Below are 19,217 nucleotides of genomic sequence, written 5' to 3' on the forward strand. Positions count from 1 at the left end.
ATCACCCCTGCAAGACTGGCCACTTCATGGGGGCGCTTGGAGCTGCCTGGCACACAGCCTCAGGGAGGCTGTCCTGGCATAAAGAGCTCCCCTCTCGCAGGCTCTCATCCCAGTCCCTCCCGAGAGGGACAAAGCTCTGCAGAAAAGTAGACACCTGATCCTGCTGGATGCCCCGCTCTGCTTTGGGGATGAGGAAGAGAGAAGCAGCCGTTGCTACAGGCTTCTCCACGATCTCCCTTCCACGCTCACCTTGCTCAGATCTGTGGCCTGGGTCTAAAGAAGTCTCTGTCCCCTGAATACACTTACATTTTTCGAAGCCAAAAACTCCATTCCTCGGGCAACTTGATACGTAAAGCTCAACAAATCCAACAAAGTAAGGCCTTCTGAGTTATCATCTGAAAGGAGGTTTTTGACTTCTGAGTCTGCAGGAAAGGAATTAAGTGTGTTGGTGCTGGCGGACAGCATGAAACATTACCCACCTTGACACTCCCGCAGGGCTGGGCCACTCGGCAGACTGCGGAGGCTTGTCCAAAGAACACACTTAAGATCATTTTGTTATAGTTTCTGAACCTCACAGGTGGGTGTGTAAAATATGCAAACGTGCTCTCTTTAAAAAGAAATACATCTGTAGAAACATATACCTGGTTTAAATATATATATACGTATATATGATTCCATAAGGACCAGTATCATGCGTTCTCACACATATTTTGTTGTTTGCCTCCCAAATTTCTTTTTTCAATCTTCATTAGCAAATCACCTCAGCCACTTTAAACACACACACACACATACACACACAAATCTTCCGTGATGAATGTACATGAGGGCTCTTTGAAAAAGCAGCTTCTAGGAATTGCTTTTTTTTTTCTTTTTAAAGCCACCTTCATAGTACTTGGCTTACTTTGTGAATAAAATTAGCCACCAGTCCAACTAGAGGTAGCGATCTTAAAGGTCAGTGCCAAAGACTTTGCGCGTAGTTCCCTTTCTTTGTAATTTGTCCACTTTCCCCAGTTGGTCCCCTCTGGAAGGGTCCCAGGGTTTTCGAGGAAGGAGGCAATCTAGGCCAGCAGTTCTCAGCACTTTTTGAAAAAGTTCAGGCATGTGAAGAGTAGCTGCAGCCCTTCACATTTTTCCAGCCAGAAAGCAATGGTCTGCCTGCCAACTGGGCCTGGGTTGAGCATGAATCAGGTTCCCCTGACATCCAGAGCCACGTCCAGCCTGGGAAGCAACGTAAACTATTTTTAACAATACAGGAGGGAAGAGGAAGGACTGGTTCCGACAAGTCTCATTGGCTAATCTTTTAAAAGGTCTTGGAAGTTTACCCAGTTGGCAATGAGATGTGAATGGACCTTGGAGCTGCAGGAGTGGAAAATATTATTCTGTACTGCGCTTTGCAAAACAAGCACATTCTTTTTTTTAATGACTGTACCTTTCACTTAAGAACCCTGAAAGCATCCAGAGTACATTAATGATTTTCAAAACAATTTCCATGACAGCTCAACACCTTTTTGCAGGGACCAACGGGAGGTCTCAGACCCAATGATACAAGATTATGGAACAAGGCATCGTCAGATCTATCTAGCAGCCTCCTCCCCACTCCAAGCCTGTGATGAGAGTAGAAGCCTGGAAGGACCACCCCCCAGCAGATGTGGGGTGGTCCATCTGCTATGGGCATCAGCTAGGCTCCCTGGAGTTTACAGATCAATTCAACCCTGCCACATGCTCATCTGCTTTGAAAACAAACAGATCTTCCTTCAAACAACATTCAGTAGAAGCACCCAACACCCTTGTCAGAAAATATAACCTCAAATTGTCCACTTTCCAGTTTCTATCACAAACTGGATATTAGCAAAGCTAAAAACAAGGGCTATTGAACTCACAGATATTAGAGGTTTATATAATTAAATTAAAAAAAATAATATTAGGAACCAATGTAAGATTGCCAGCTTGTAATTTTTCCAAGTAAGGGTACTGAGAAGAAACATCAACTGCCACCATACTTTCATTTAAAGAAGAAAAAAAAAAGAAAGTCATGTTAACACCAAAAAATGAATACCATTATGAACAATTCTTTAAAATGACTACATTTTAAAATGTACATTACAGGGATATAATGTACAACATGATCAATATAATTAACACTGCTATATATTATATATGAAAGTTAAGTAAGTAAATACTAAGAATTCTCATCACAAGGAAAACAATTTTTTTCTTTTTCTTTTATTTTGCATCTGTGTGAGATAATGGGTGTTCACTACACTTACTGTGGTGATCATTTCATGATGTTTCAAATCATTACGCTGTGCAACTTAAACTTACACAGTCCTGTATATCAATTATATCTCAATAAAACTGGACAAAAAAATAAAATTAAACTAAATTAATAAAATAAAATAATTACATTTAAAGTCTGAAAAATTTATTACATTAGGTCTATCTTTATTCTTTTTCTTTTTTCAATTCACAGACCACAGACCTTCAAAAACACGTCATAGACTCAGTTGTGCAGATCTGCAGTTAGGGACCATGTGGCCCGGCGGTCCTACTTACCAGGCCTGCTCACCATCTTCTGAGTATTTTAGGTATCATATTAAACCACTGGAAGATCACAACACCCAAAGCATAAGCAAAGACACCTTTACCTAACATGGATTTCTTCTTATATGAGGCTGGGCGATCGTACAGCGCTCTCTGGATGTCTGAGTACTTAGAAACCTCTTTCCTTTCCAGCATGGGGACATACTGTGTAGTGTCAGCTTGCTTCATGTCCATGTAGTCACCGTTATTTTCAAAAGATAAAATAACGTAACTGTAAAAACAGAAAAAGAAACCTTAACCAGGGTGTCCTCTGGAGAGATCGTCCGACATTCAGTAGATGACAACTAGGTACCCACCACATGCGAGGCAGTGGTGGGCATGGGGGCGGCACGGGGAACAAAGGCGTAACCACCCATACCCTTCACCAGGGTGGTCTAGTCGGTCTAGTCGGGGAGATGAGCATCAGTCAATGATCACACAAACACATGGACCATCTCAACTCAGCTGTGTCCGTCTTTATTCTGTTTTCCAGTTCACGGGCCACAAACCTGTACCACGTGACCAAGTGGCTTGGGCAGACAAATCCTGCTACTCAATAAATTTAGCACCAATTTGGTGTCCGTTGAGTAAATTAATATGAAGTGAACTCACGTCCTTTCTGATCTTACAGAACTTCGTATCTACAGAGATCTTTTTAGCCACTTTAGACTTCTACAGTGGGGATCATCACTTCACTGGCTTGACTGATAGGCACAGGTTCAGCAAGGACCGGTATCTCAAACTTAGAAATCAGATAGTTTCTCACAAGATATGAGCACTGGGGCATCCCTGGCCAGAGATGCATTTAGAGGTCTTAAGTAGAACATACATAAACAGCAAACATAAACAGCAAACTGGTTCCCAGAACTATTCCAACTCTCACTCTCATTCAAACCTATCAGCAAACCTATCCCCAACATGATATCTTGGTTCAAAACACCTGCAGACATCAGGTATCTCTCAGCACCATGTTACAGGATGATGGAGCAGGGTAGTTGACTCTAAGTCTTGCTACCTCCTGGCACTGAATCTGCAGACATGGCCTCTATCAGGACATGGGTTCTCTCCACTGGTGAAGCTCATAAGACAACGATTCACAACGGCGTCTCTCTTTGCACCTACCTTCGTGTGCTTTCGTCAGCCGGGTTCAATCCAAAAATGTCCAGCTCTTTCTTTGGCTTCTCTGGGTGGCGGCTCAAGAAGCTGTCCCTATTCTTATGCAAATAGTTGACCAAATCCCCATAGAAGCAGTACTCAGTGATGATGTAAATGGGGCCTGTGGGGTCCAAAACCAGTTGGAGATAAGCATGAAAATGAAGAACAGAAGAGCCATGAATTACTGTGTCTACACTGGTAAGAGATGCTGCTCGAGAACAGTGAGCTTCCCTCAGTAGAATCCAGTCAACAACTCCATTCAAGGGACTTATATTTGCTGGCATGTTTGGGAATTAAAAAGCCTAGACAGTCTTCACAACCATAGTGTTCTATGAAAATCTTCACTCTCAGGTGAGCAAGCCTACCTGACTTGGTGCAGGCTCCCAGCAAGTTCACAATGTTTAAATGTGGCCCCAGGTGGGTCATTATCTTCAGTTCAGACATGAGAGCTTGTTTTTCACTGGATCTGGCTGTGGCTATTGAAGAAATAAATCACGTATCGGTTCAACTAAACTATTTACTACCCAGAAAAAGCCAAAAACATGGCTAATCCTATGATTGGACATCATTTTATTTAACAACAGTCTAAAAGAGAAACAGTGACTCAGTCTAGATGCTAATAACTAATCCCTAGTCTTCAGGGTAAAAAGAAGCCACTAAAAATAACTCTTGATTTTCCAACATATAGGCAACAAGAACAATCTAAATAAACCTAACTGACAGAAGAGTCGAAATACAAATAAAACCTAGAGTCAAAAGAACCAAGATCTAGTCCTAAATTTGGCATTTACTGGCTGTGTGATTTTGAGCAATTTACTTAATATCTCCATGTTCAAAAAAATCCCCAGAAAGGGGCACTTACGTTTTAGCATCTTCACTGCTACTTTCATGACAGGTTGGGACCGACTTAATCCATAGGCAGTTCCTTCAACCACTTTCCCAAATGCGCCAGAGCCCAGGATACGACCTGTGGGCAACCAGCACCATCAACACATGCAGAATCAGGCATCTCATCAGCTTCATTTACCACGGCCAGCGCTCATGGGTACACAGCTGGGTGGTGTTTCTCCCATATGGAGGAAGCATAATGATTCCTCCAAGTCATCACGTCAAAACCAGAAATGAGCCCACAGGGCAGGAAATTAGTATCACTGCTTTTGTCAAATAACATTTGCAAAGGAAAGGAAAGCACAGGCGGGAAGAAGGAGGGTGTAGCCCTCCCTGGTGTGAGTACTCTTGTCTACCAGCTGGAGAACCGGGCCAAATCGTGGGCTCTGCGGCACTTGCTTTCTGTGGCTCTGGCCCAAACCTCCTGGTTCTCTACCCTTCTGTTTTCCACACACAAACAGGGCCATCTTTTGCATCAATAAGCCTTTATCCACTGGAAATACTTCAGTATTCAAGACATCACGGATTCTAAGCAGTGATGAAGACAACTTCGGGCTGGCTCCCTTGCTGCCTGTTTGTTAGGAAGACTAGGAAGAGCAAAGGCTAAACATGCCCTAGGAGCACAACACTTTGCCACACGCTGGGAGATACAAAATGAAATGGAAGCTCTGGTCCCCACTCTTAAAGAGCTCAGTCTAAAACAGATGTTTCTGCCAAGCCAGGGAAAGACTCGGCTCATGAAAGGGCACTAACAGCCAGCACTGCCTGTGACTGCGTGTTTGCATGGCTGGAAACTGTTCCTGGAAAGGTACTGCTTCCCTAGCAACTTGACAATACACAGAAGCAGAGAGACACAGGGATGCTTCTTGGTACGTTAGGGATGTTGCCCTTTTTCTCCATATTTTATTACTTTTTAACTTCCTTAAGCTCCTCATCCATTTTTGTAAAACAAGGGAGAAAATATAATAAAGAAAGCTTAGTTCCCAGGTATAGGTCTGTGAATAGGGTGTCTTGTTTGATTTCAGTTTAAGTAACTCTCTAAGAAGACCTAACTTGGCTGTATTTTGGAATGAGACAAGTGGATAATTTTAAAATGCCTTTGGCATCCTCTGAAGTACATACTGTTAGAATAGTCATGATGACACAACCTCTAGCTCTAACTTTCATTTGTCTTTGTCCTGTTTTCGTTCATTCAGAATGTGATTTTAAAAAAACAAACAAAAAAATCCCTTGGACTAAAGCTTCATGTTCTTGGTCTCAGCCCAAGATTGAAATATTTGAAAAGTTTGTGAGAAGCTGGCTTGATGATTTTTTTCATGTTCGTTTTAAAAGCAACCTATATTTTTATATTCTATATTTTAAAGAAGTATCTAATAATCCTCAGAATGTACTGAGTCAAAATATATTTTCCGATTGTCCTCATTCATTTCTCATCTGTTCCTTTTTAGTCGTAGAAATTCGTCTCATTTTCAATTGGTGTCATTTCCAAAGCAAAGCCACTTTGATGGGTATCTTTGGCAGGCCTCCTCATATTCTCTTCTCCCTTTGTAAAATTTTCTTTAACTGTAATTTGCTAGGGAAGGAGGTAAAAACAAATCATTGCCGTGATTCAATTAACTCATTTTCAAGAGAGAAAAATATTTCTGAAAGCCAATTTCTAATGCTTAGCTTTTACTAAGCACAAGCTCAGATCCTTGATTCCTCCACAGGCCTGTAAAGAGTAAAGTTGCGTACAAATCAAAGGGAGTCTTGGGAGATCACCCCAGTAGGAGCTTACCAAGCACTAGTCCATCTCTTGGAAACTCCCATCTCGAGTCATAAGGCAGTTGCATCGGGTCCACATAAATATATTCATGTCCATCGGGGCTGATTGATTCAATGACCCTCCAACGAATTTCATACCTTGGTTTCTATAAATGACCAGGACAGGTAACTGGTGAATTACCAACGTCCGAATGTACCAAAGCTTAACCGCAGCAGCAAAATGACTGGACACAGTAGGATTCAACAACGTTCACTCATCATGTTGTTACTGAGCTCCTTCTTTGTGCCAAGCCCTGAATTAGGTTGCTCTTCTTCTTGTTCTTATTGGTTTCAAATATTTTTAGTTCTTTAAAAGAAATATCTACCTGTTTCCAAATGACAACCAGGACAATGAGTGAGATGATCACGATCACCAGCAACACCAAGACTGCGGCCGCCACCGTGAGTTCAGAACGCAGAGCTAGAGGACGAGAGAGAGAGACAGAGAGAGAGAGGCACGGTGGAGAATTTGCACAAACACACAGGAGGGCAGGAAGGCAGGGTGGCTGTTTCTGGGCCAGAAATCTTTCACTACTGGTGGAGAAGCATGAGAGCTGCCAGTCTTATCTGGGGGATGGGCAAGACCATCTCTCAGTTATCTACATGCATGAAACTACTCCAGCTCTTCCGTTAGAAGGGAAAGGGACAAAATTCAGCTGGGAACAAAATACTTTCTCCAAAGGTGCTCCAACATTAACCTTCTGGACAAAATATGAATTGGCATATAAATATTAATAAGTGAGATTGAGAGCTACCATTAGTAGCATAAGTTTAGAACATAAGTTCAGAAAATTAAGTTCAGTTATTTTGAAAGGTTGCAGTTTACTTATATTGCTTTTGGCTTCATTGATTTTTCTTTTTAAAGAATTCAACCTGTCTCAACTGTTACAAAGAGCAACAAGGCGGAAGATCCTTCTTCCCCATCCTCCATCCCCACACGCTCAGACCAAAGAGACTGGGTAGCGATACGGTTAGACAAGCAAAATGCCGAGGGGCCTCTGCACAATGCGGTTTGGGATTTGAATCTGAAAGAAAGGGCTCCCACACAGATGCCCAGAGAAGGCCCGTTAACAGCATCCAGAGCTGCATTTCCACCGAGGGACCTGCATTCCTACAGGACCCCATCTGGGATTCAAAGTTCTGCTTGAGAGAGGAAGGGCTCGGCTGCTGACTCAGCGTTGTCCTGAGCCACGAGCTACTCACTGGGAGCCACCAACTTCAGCTCTCGGCTCTCCACCCCGAGGAGATTCTTAGCCAGGCATCGGACTGCAATGGTCTCCTCCACTTTGGCGAATGTCACTTGGCCCTCCACCATGCTCCTGTCTCGGGGGTGGACCTCCGTGATGATGTTTGAGACATTGTTGGCCAAAATCGTCCATGAAGTTTCGTTATTACATCTGGAGACGGAGAAAAAGGGTATAGGTATAGAGCCAATTACGGGGAGTCGTGGGGGTGGGTGGAGCAGTGAGAATCATCTAAGACGGCAAGCAGCCCTGACTTTGTCTGCATTTGGGGGGGCTACAGGTCGATTTTCTTATTTTATGTGCAGATTGACATTCAACACCTTGCTCTCCAAGAGAGAATAAGCTACATGTGGGTATTTAAAAGTTAACTGGTTATGAAGACAAGGCAGAGATAAACAAGTTCAATCCAATAGAACTACCCATCCCAAGCCTTGAACCCATGAGCAACCTGGACTTCAAGAATGTTTAACTATCCCAACGTCCCACCCCTCCGAAGAGGCCTGCTGCCCTCCCTTCTCTCCACCCACACCGTGAGGACCCCCTCAGGTGTCACTAGGGTTAGACCTCGATTCCAGCTCCAGTCCGGATCCAAGTCTGCTGCCTTGTGGCCTGGGTGGGGGGGGTAGGGGGGGCGTGGGTCTAGGAGTCTCCGTCTCCAGGAGAAGCAATGAGGCTTCTGAGCACAGCAGTCACTACAGGTGGGAGTGCAAATGTGCTGCTCACGTGCCCGCCGGGGAAGGGTGAGGGATGGGGGCTGAAGGAGGGACGGGTACCTTAACTCCCGCCACACAGCAGGGAGTGAGAAGACACCTGGGCAGTACCTTCATTTATTTTCACATGCCAGTCTAGCCACCAAATAACATTCACCACAGATGAAACGTGAGGTGAAACTGTGGGCCAGGGTAGTAAAAATCCTCTTACAGCAGTTCTTTAGATTCATGCTCTCTTCAGATTAGAGACCCTTTGAGAATCTGCTGAAAGATGTCGACCTTCTTATAGCTACTCAGGAACACAGAAGTGCACCTGGGCGCCTGCACACACACACACGAGGTCCATGTTCGGAACCCTATCTTGTAGTTCATGAGACTTAGGCCAAATAAGAATCACAAACACAAAACAAAGGGCCAGCGAAAGAAGTAAAATGCACTTGAATGTCCTTTGTCCCGAGGAAGAAACATTTTGACCACAAATGGAAAAGGAATGTGTGATTTCCATACTTCTTAATATCTTTGCAAATCATCCACTCAATATCAGGAAGAGGGGTTCCTTCAGCTGTGCATCTCACTGTCTGGCCCCCATTAGAGCCATGGTGGTCGTCGACCAAGTCCAGAATGGATGACGGAACTGCAAGAGGTGAAAAGAAATCAGAATTGAATGGTTCGTGTCCCAGAAGTTCTGGGAATTACGAAGTGGAATTCCACGAGTTCAGAACTTGTCCGCGTGACATTCAAACCTACAAATCAAGCAGCCACTGAGTCATGCGCACAGTAACACTCCAGTTTGGACAGACCCACTTGGGTAAGAGCATGGTCACATTTTCAGTGATTTGGCATTTGTGCCCTGTGGTGTTTTAAATCTGCAGTGAAGAAAGCAAAAAGCCCCTGTGGTTATTTGGCTTGAAAGGCAAGAAGGCTCTTAAAATTATATTATAGCTTGGGAATCATCTAATGGATTCATCTAAATGGTATAATCTAAAGCAGCATTTACCAAAGTGCATCTATGGGATATTATTAGGTTTTAAAGATTTTTTTTTAACCTGGGATCAAATAATTTAGAAATATGCTGATACTTGTATCACCGATTGACTTTGAGGGTCAAATGAGCCCACCTAAGACAGTATGTGGCCCAAGGTAGGTGAGTATGCTCTGAACCAGAATGTAAAGACTTGGGCACTCCTTTCTGGGAAGGGCCACTGTACAAGGTCTACAAGTAAAGCAAAGCAAAAAGGCCAAACACTCTGGAACAATCTAAGGTCATCCAGACCAAAAAGCATCATGTCACTCTTCCCAGACCACATTGAGAAGCAGATGGTGAGGAAGCTAGTGGAGCCTAGGAATTCCCAAAGTATTCCAGACTAGCCTGGAACCTCCCAGAATTATGTGGATTTATAAGTCCAGCAAAGCTATCCCTGACATGTGACATCTACAGTCCCTGCTTCTCCCCCAAAAGGACTGCTTTTCCCTCCACGACCTGGGGGAGAAGCGCCAGGCTCTCCTCGGGAGACTCTCAGTCACGCATCCACTGAGCTGGCATTATCTTTATACAGCCCTTACATACCTTGAGTTAAGAGTTCAAAAGTATAGCTCTTCACATCGTCTTCATTTTGAACTACAATAGTATAATGGCCGCTGTCTTCTTCCTTAGCTCGGATCAGCTTTAATTTGCTTCGATACCTTAAAAGAAAAGGACTTTGTTTCAGCAAGTTGTAGCCAAATAAATTCTAATCGTTAAGTAATAACCATATTCAATTCGAATTTTGTTTTTTGTAAAAAAGTAAAAACACCTTGTTTTCTTGTCCATATCATCGCTCTCTGGGATTTTTGATACACTTTCTACGCACTGAAGGTCTGAGTCATAGACGCTTAATTCTTAAACATAAGACGGGAAAACCTGAGATGAGCAATGGCTTATGTGGCTACAAGAGCAGTCAGCTCTGCTAAGGCCAGACTTCTGAATGGGAATAAACCCACCAACTTTCCTTTTTTTTTTTTAACCCTTGATTTTTACCTTTTAAAAAAATACTTGCTTCCCCTAAATATTCACCGTTTGAGTGATTAGCCAAACAATGGAACATCCTTGGAAGAAAGAAGGAGGACACTGTCTCTGTATCGATCCGAAGAGGTCACTAGGGTATAAAATTCCTGCTTGCTTGTATTTGCTTTAAGAAACTCTGGAAGGTTTCATAAGAACCTAACATAACTAACAAAAGTATTCCCCTGGGGGTGGAGAGGAGGGGGTACCGAGGAACACGAGGACAGGAATGGAATAAGGTTTCTTACAATGCACTGTCTTTAGGCTTGAATGATTTTAAAACACAGGATTCATCTTAAAAACTAAATAAATTAGAGAAACATAGTCCTTCATACTTCATTAATGGGAAGCTTCTCCAAAAGGTTTCTTACACATATAATAAATGACATTTGGCCATGAGTATGTGTGTGTGCGCACGTGTGTGTGTGCATCTATAAAGTAATTGCCCATTTGACTGTCATTAACAAAACAGTACAGTGTGATAGGCTTCCCTGGTGGCACAATGGTTAAGAATCTGCCTGCCAAGGCAGGGGACATGGGTTTGAGCCCTGGTCCGGGAAGATCCCACATGCCACAGAGCAACTAAGCCTGTGTGCCACAACTACTAAGTCTGCGCTCTAGAGCCCACGAGCCACAACTACTGAGCCCTCGCGCCTAGAGCCCATGCTCCGCAACGAAGAGTAGCCCCCGCTCACCACAACTAGAGAAAGCCCATGCACAGCAACAAAGACCCAACACAGCCAAAAATAAAAATAAATAAATAAACAAATTTATAATTTAAAAAAAAAACAGGGGCTTCCCTGGTGGCGCAGTGGTTGAGAATCCGCCTGCTAATGCAGGTGACACGGGTTCGAGCCCTGGTCTGGGAGGACCCCACATGCCGCGGAGCAACTAGGCCCGTGAGCCACAATTGCTGAGCCTGCGCATCTGGAGCCTGTGCTCCGCAACAAAAGAGGCCGCGATAGTGAGAGGCCAGCGCACCGCGATGAAGAGTGGCCCCTGCTTGCCACAACTAGAGAAAGCCCTCGCACAGGAATGAAGACCCAACACAGCCAAAAATAAATTAATTAATTAATTAAAAATAAATAAATAAATAAATAAAAATTAAAAAATAAAAAAAAATTTAAAAAAAACAGTACAGTGTGGAACTGTGAGTGAAAAGAAGGTGGAGTGAGAGGAAGAGCACTGGTCATGAAGGGAGGAGACCTGGGGCATGACTGAACCTCTCCATGCCTCAGGTTCCTTATGTGTAGCATTGGAAAGCTGTATGCAAGTGTCATTTTGAGAATTAATTACATGAAATCATCTATAGGAAAGCATTTCAGAGGCTCCAAAATACCCTGCTAATGTAGAGTCTTCTAGCCCAAGACGCCAGGTGCTGGGACCTGTGACGAGAGCATGCTGGGCTGGCTTTCCCTCTGCCACACCACACTGGACACACTCTGGAATAGACTTCTTTAGAGTTCCCTTAGCACCCCTGGCTGCCAATGACCAGACAGTCTTTTGTCGTTCATTTCCTGCACTTGTTCAGCCAAGGAAGCTGGTGGATCCACTAGTTTTTGGGTTTTTTTTAAATTTATTTATTTTATTTATTTATTTTTGGCTCTGTTGGGTTTCCGTTGCTACGCGTGGGCTTTCTCTAGTTGCGGTGAGCGGGGGCTACTCTTCGTTGCGGTGCGCAGGCTTCTCATTGTGGTGGCTTCTCTTGTTGCAGAGCACGGGCTCTAGGCACACGGGTTCAGTAGTTGTGGCTTGCGGGCTCTAGAGCGCAGGCTCAGTAGTTGTGGCGCGCGGGCTTAGTTGCTCCGCAGCATGTGGGATCTTCCCGGACCAGGGCTTGAACCCGTATCCCTGCATTGGCAGGCGGATTCTTAACCACTGTGCCACCAGGGAAGCCCGGATTCACTAGTTTTAAGTTAAGCCAGACACCCCTCCATCATATGCATCCTATGTTCCCCTGCCCATCATGGGGACCAGATGTGCTGCAGGAACTCTCGAAGCACCTGAACAGGCCACTCTCCTGGACCACTAAGCTGACGACCGCTGTCTGGCCATCGCTATTTACTGTAGCTTGCAGACAGCCCTCAGACGGGTGTCTCAAGTGTTGGCTGTGCCAGGATCACCCTATTCCTCTCTGGCCTCACAGCCTAGTGGAAAGTTGGGCACTGCCCACCTCTTTGTGCACCTCCATTTCGTGTCATCAGAAAGCCTTCCAGATTCAGTATCCCACTTCTTTTTCCATCACTGTTCCACAGAGGTTTCCACGACCATTTTCCCAGATGTCACTTCTCAATTACACATGGAATTTAGTTCAGAAAGAAGAAAGCGAATCCTGAGGTTAAGCAAACTGATGAGAGAGGGGTTCTGTCTTCTCTTCTTCCCTGAAGGCTTGAAATAGAGGACTGTGTCTCCCTGGGATGGTTTCTGACAAAGGTGCAGGGCTGGATTAGCTGAGCCCTTCAAGAGGTACCTTCTACTCCTAAATTCTAATCAGAGCTTAAAACTGCAAGAGACCTCAAAATATCATCTGGTCCAGTTCCTCGCCTTGAAGGACACAAGGTATTATTAACCCTACATTATAGATGGGAAAACTGAGGCTGAAGGGTGACTTACCCAAAACTCCACCACTGGTTAAGAGATGACAGCAGTCTCCCGACTCCTCAGAGGGCAGGGATACAAACTATTCACTGTATGTCTTCTCCTAACCACATTTAACCAGACACTACTCTTATTTCCCATGGAGGCCTCACTGGGGCAAATGCGTTTCAAATGAAGCCAGCAATGTTTTGTTTCATGTAGGTTTATGTGCTAATTGCCCTGGAACTGTAATCACCATACAAGTGGGTCCAATTTTACTTTCTTTCCTCCATCCCTTGCTGAATCCAGGAACGTATCTTTCATTGGGAGCAGAGATTTTCAGTTCTTCTTTTTCTCGTTTGATCATAAACTTACCAACATACTGTTACTGCATTGCAATGTTATCGGGAAAGGTACTTGATTTCCACTATCTCCTATTTCTGACTGCTAAATTTTCTATATGGACTCTTGGTTTGGGTTGTAAGACACGCACAAACCTCAGTCTATCTAGGAATACACAATAAAAAGAAAAGGCATACTCAGGAAGGGTGTTTCTTTACCTTATTTCCTGAATCTTTTCTATGTCAGTGGTGATCTCCGTGAGATTCTCAATCAGAGTCAGGTTGTCCTTCAGCCAGGCTATCCTGGGAGGGGGGTAGGCCTGCACGTCCACCACAAAATGTTTGACTTCATGCAGGTTGACAGCTTCCAACGGGCTGAAGTTGGGTTTGATTTCAATAAACCCTTTCTCTGTACGGGGAAAAGTTTCCAATTAAACAATGATTACCGCATAGTGGATCCCCGAGCAGCACAGCCGATGGACATTTTAGAAAGCAGAACGTACCATGCACAGAAATGGTGACTTTCTTCATTTCTTTGACCTCCTTGGTGGCCTGGCGGGCAGCACATTCGTAATCTCCGCTATCTTTCACCGTGGCCTCGGGGACCATCAGAGTGTACACCAATTTGATGGACGGGACCTTGGTTTCCTCCAGCATTGTGATGCCTTTGCCTTTCTACAGAAAAAGGGGAGGAAAACCGACTTTAACAAGCTAGCTCCTAAGAGTGAACCCTCACGTAAGCTACGGACTCTGGGTGATAATGATACACTGATATGGGTTCGCGGATTGTAACAAGTGTACCGCCCTGTGGGGATGTGATGGGGGAGGTTGCTCTCGTGTGAGCCCAGGAGCTATGCAAGAAATCTCAGTACTTTCGCCTCAATTTTGCTGTGAACTTAAAACTGCCCTAAAAAATAAAGTCTAATTAAAAAAAGGGTTTTTTTTAAGCTCACTCCTTTGAAAATCCTGTTTTAAAAAGATATTTAATGACATAGAAAGGTGTTTGTGCTATACTGCCACAGGAAAAATATGTAACAAAGTACTATTTAAAGTATAGTAGCTATTAATTATTACATTTATAAAGTATTTAAAGGATTTATCTCCCTAAAATTTTAATGGGGGTGTTCTGGGAAGTGACTTTTCCTGTTTCTCTAAATTTTATGAAGTTACAACAATAAGCCTACATTATTTTTAATATCAAACAAAAATATGATTTATAAACCAATACTTTGATTATATATTTTGGGGCCAAACAGCACATAGTTTGGTTTCAAGGGGAAAAAAAATTTATCTCCAATAAATGAAATGTTTCTGTTTTAAGGGTTAAAGGCAATCAGGTATGAACAGAAAAATCAGATAGCTTTACATTTCAGCGAAGATATATATATATATATATATATATATATATAGGTCTGTGAATGTCTCTTCAATACATGAGGTTTATAAGGCAATATGTAAAAATGCCCAACTTCCAATCAGATGCCCTGGAGAGAAAGGAAAGGGGCAGCAAAAGCATGGGGGAGAGAAATGGATAAAAGAAGAGATACTAGGGACTTCCCTGGTGGCGCAGTGGTTAAGAGTCCGCCTGTCAATGCAGGGGACACGGGTTCGAGCCCTGGTCTGGGAAGATCCCACATGCCGTGGAGCAACTAGGCCTGTGCAGCACAACTACTGAGCCTGCGCTCTAGAGCCCGTGAGCCACAACTGCTGAGGCCCGTGCGCCTGGAGCCCGTGCTCCTCAGCGGGGGAGGTCACCACAAGGAGAAACCTGCGCACCGCAACAAAGAGTAGACTGCATTCGCCACAACCAGAGAAAGCCCGTGCGCAGCAACGAAGACCCAACGTAGACAAAAATAAAAATAAATAAATTTATTAAAAAAAAGAAGAGATACTATAAAATGCCAAAAAAAGAGCAAGGAGCCGAAATTTGCAAACTAGGAGTGAAAGGGGAAAAAAAGCATGTATATACCTATATGTTTTTTGTTCTCCATGAGGCCCCTGCATTAAACACTGTTAATTGTTTCTGCGTGGGACCATCACAGCCTTTCACAATGGTTCATATACATTTACCACAATGCATTAGAACGAATGAGACCCAGGATTAACATATACGCACCACTATATATAAAACAGGAAAACAACAAGGACCTACTGTATAGCACAGGGAACTATACTCAAAATCTTATAATAACCTATAATGGAAAAGAATCTGAAAAAGAATATATGTATGTATAACTGAATCCGTTTACTGTACACAAAACTAACACCACACTGTAAATTAACTATACTTCAATTAAAAAAAAAAAAACAGAATGAATGAGACCCTATGTGTAAATCTCCAGGGATCAGAGATGGCACGGTGGCTCCCCTTCCCCACTTCTATCTCCACTCCTCCCTCCTTCTCCCTCTTTCTGTACATGGGCCAGCTTTTAACAGAGTGCTTGGGATTTGGCAAACATCATTAAATCTTTGTTGAATGACTCATGTTATGCCTGTTCACTGAAGAAAACCATGCAAAGAAAGACCAGGCAGGCAGGAGGCAGAAGTGTCATGGGTGTCCATAAAGCAGAAATAGAAGGGGGCAGGCAATCAACATTATCAAATGCCTCAAAACCCAAAGGCATGAGAGCCAAGAAAAGGAGAATTCATGACTCTCTCAGCAATCAGCAGATTTTAAAATCCATTCGTTTTTTAATTTTTTTGGTTGTTATCTTGTAGCCATAGAACTTTCCGGTTTCTTTCATACTTATGAGAAAAAGGGCTCAGTGTGAAATATCTATGCATTCTGTCCAGCTGTCATCATCTCAGACTCTCCCATTGCTCCAAGAGCCACGAAGTCATCTGGTCAGTGAGCAGCTTAGAGATGGGAAGCTGAGGTCTAGAGGAGGTCAGTGCCATGCCCCATCAGCGATGGGTCTTTGGACCCCTCCTGTACTCCATTCCATGCCACCAGGGGCCGTGAGGGTACCTACCACTTGTCCAGGGTAAGTCCACTGAAGGTCCACAACCTCATTGTTAAAGACGGCGCAGGTGACCACAATCGATTCCCCTGCCTTATATACAGTTTTAAGAGCTTCCATTTCCAGATCAAGTTCTGATGTTGCTATTTCAAAAAAGAACAAACACAAGGACCTAAATATCCACAGTATAGTTAGGATCTTATAAGGTTTGGGCTTTTTTAAGATGACCCTGAAAAATAATTTGCAAACCACCTTGATCAAGACAAAATATTGAAAATCTCAGAAGCCTTGATTTGCGTTGACATACATAATTTGGCACAAAATAAGACACACACACACATACACACGCAGAACAATAACATAGTAAAAATAAACTCCAATTAAACAGAAGACCACATTTGAACCGGCAAGCATTTGGGTTAATTACAGCTGCAGCCACCTTTATTGATGGATGTACTCAGCCTTTACTGACCTGCACTCCCCTATAGGCACTAGTTCCCACCCCATCGCTTATTCTCCTCTTCTCTCCCACTCTGCTCCCCAGGTATTCTCAGCACTTCGAGAACCTAGCACAGAGCCAGGCATAAAATAAGCCCTTCACAAAAGTTAAATGGCACGTTCTCGCTAACGCCACACCTACACGTAAGTGTTCGATAAATCTGTTGCCCCAAGCATGGTTTATACTTTCCCATTTGCATTAACCACTCGCATCAAAGGGATGAAGTCGACAACCACCAGCTTTTCTCAAAATCAAAATCACTTTTCTTAAGTTACTAAAATTAACCTAGGGGTCCAACCCCCACAGGTGTGTGTTTGTTGTTAGGGCCTTTGTAGTCAGGAATGTGACTAAACAGTAAGAGGCTTATGCAAGAAAAGAATTCCTTAGAGTATTTTGAAGTCAACTGATGAAACACAAAATCTTACAGGGGTAGGAAAGCTTTTGCCTTTGGTATTGCTAAGCTTCGTACTGTTACAGCCACAGAAGTCAGCTTAACATTGTACGGTAAGGGTGGGATCCTAAGTTCCCATATCAGAATTTGGGGTCTCCCATCACCAGGGACTAAGATTAAAAAAAAAAAAAAAAAAACCTACATGCATCTGACTGTTTTGCCTGTAACTCTTACTTTAAGAAGGAGGGAGAGGGCACAAGTACCTTTTAAAGCATAAACATTGAATGGGATGGTCTGGAACTTCTTCCCCCTGACGGTGGCCTCGCAGATATAGGGTCCGACAGTGAAGGTTCCATTAAAGCCTTGTCTGCTGTCATAGGAGGCGTGCACCACCCCGTCACTGCTGAGTAAGATCACTGGTGTCTCAGGATCAGTCGTTCGACAAGGAATGATGGCAGAATCATCGTCCTCCACGATGACCAAGTAATCTGTCATTCCTAGAGGTACGAAGGCGACATCTGGGTCTGAGGTTTGAAAAAGAAAGAAAAACATGTTAGGGATTAATTTCATCTTTACACATACATGCAGAAAAATTATTCCTTTGCCATTAATCAAATTCAAAGGTATGAATTTTACCTTCACACATATATATAGGAGTGTCACCCCACTGACATTAATCATCATAAAAGCTAGAAGGTTCATACTTTTTAAAGTATGAACAATACCAAATTGCCTATACCCTCATAAAAAATACTGATGATAAATATAAATATTAGTCAGGAATTGAGGTAAAAATGTAAACAACTACTAAAAACAACAAAAAATGGACAACAAAATAATCAGGTCTGTTCAAAACATGAGAAAATACTTATAATTTTTAAATTATGCAATGCTTTTGACAATGCTTATGGCCTATAGTCAGTATTACTGAAAAGGAGTACAGAAACCTACCTATTAAAAAAAATGACTCTCAAATAATAAATAAAATGTATAATCCCATAGCTTGAGAATTTCCTTTTCAAAAGAAAACCAGCTACTTAAGCTACTATGGTAAGAAGTACTGAGTGTCTCAAGCATCAGTTTCGCAAAGGATGTGCAACTCTTCATAATTGCAAACAAGATCTCTGACAATGCAGGGCCCAGCCAGATGATGTCTGTGCTGGGGCAAGGGAGGAACAAGAAGAACCTCTGGACTGGTTATTCCCCAGCAGTCCAGTGGTTAGAACTCCTCACTCTCACTGCCAAGGGCCCAGGGTTCGATCCCTGGTCGGGGAACTAAAATCCCGCAAGCTGCACAGCACAGCCAAAAAAAAAAAAAGAAGAATCTTTGGGCAATCTTAGGCAGATCAGAACTCCAAGACCCAGGGACCTTTAACAAACCCGCCTTCCTACCATTGTCTTCACAACGGGAGAGGGGGGCGGTATTTATGGTGGGAATGACGGGTGACATTCTAAATACCTACCCTTTTGGAAACATTTTTTTTTTTTTGATTGCTAGGAGGGAAGGCTGATATAGATAAGAGTGTCAGAACAGAAGTGAAGAGGGTCTAGATCCATGAAGCACCCACTGTTACAGAAGGCAGGAAGAGGAGCCAATTTTAAAAACTTGAAAAGACAGAAAGGTATGAAGATACGCTTCGGAAACCCCCTTACTCTACCTCTGCTAAAATGACACGGATGGCAAGAGCTGTAAATGGTTTATATGTTGGTTTATTTGAAACCAAGTACTCTTTAATTCACCCATCCATATATTAAAATTGCCATGACTTGAATTTGTGTTTAGAGTTCCAAATTCTTGAACTCTGTCAGCAAAGATTCCAGCAAACAAAGCTGCAAGTTAATTTCAGGTTAAAATATACAGTTTGATATCCATTACACATCAGCCAGAGCTTCCTTTAAAATGCAAGTCTCCGCTACCATCGTGTGTTACCTATGCAATGTTTAAATAACATGGTGGTCCTTCTTTTAACAACTGTCCTTGGAAGAAACCAATATATACAGATACAGGTACAGATATAGATACAGGTA

The 19,217-nt window shown here is 43.1% G+C and overlaps 1 protein-coding gene across 7 annotated transcripts in view; it reads right to left on the reverse strand.

Annotated features, from left to right (window-relative positions):
• Positions 1 to 19,217, reverse strand: part of PDGFRA (platelet derived growth factor receptor alpha) — a 46,871-nt gene that overhangs the window by 13,723 nt on the left and 13,931 nt on the right. For all 7 annotated transcript variants that reach the window (XM_082462229.1, XM_082462232.1, XM_082462234.1 and 4 more), the window contains 14 exons: positions 17,453 to 17,713; positions 16,312 to 16,442; positions 13,843 to 14,014; positions 13,559 to 13,748; positions 9,948 to 10,063; positions 8,888 to 9,014; positions 7,630 to 7,823; positions 6,753 to 6,847; positions 6,401 to 6,533; positions 4,598 to 4,702; positions 4,101 to 4,211; positions 3,703 to 3,856; positions 2,646 to 2,812; positions 307 to 422 (listed from right to left, as the gene is read on the reverse strand). In XM_082462229.1, coding sequence (XP_082318355.1) covers positions 307 to 422; positions 2,646 to 2,812; positions 3,703 to 3,856; positions 4,101 to 4,211; positions 4,598 to 4,702; positions 6,401 to 6,533; positions 6,753 to 6,847; positions 7,630 to 7,823; positions 8,888 to 9,014; positions 9,948 to 10,063; positions 13,559 to 13,748; positions 13,843 to 14,014; positions 16,312 to 16,442; positions 17,453 to 17,713 — 2,072 coding nt within the window. The remainder of the gene's footprint in view (positions 1 to 306; positions 423 to 2,645; positions 2,813 to 3,702; positions 3,857 to 4,100; positions 4,212 to 4,597; positions 4,703 to 6,400; positions 6,534 to 6,752; positions 6,848 to 7,629; positions 7,824 to 8,887; positions 9,015 to 9,947; positions 10,064 to 13,558; positions 13,749 to 13,842; positions 14,015 to 16,311; positions 16,443 to 17,452; positions 17,714 to 19,217) is intronic.

The sequence above is a fragment of the Balaenoptera physalus genome, assembly GCF_965194825.1.
Source record: "Balaenoptera physalus genome assembly, chromosome: 5".
NCBI lineage: Eukaryota > Metazoa > Chordata > Mammalia > Artiodactyla > Balaenopteridae > Balaenoptera > Balaenoptera physalus.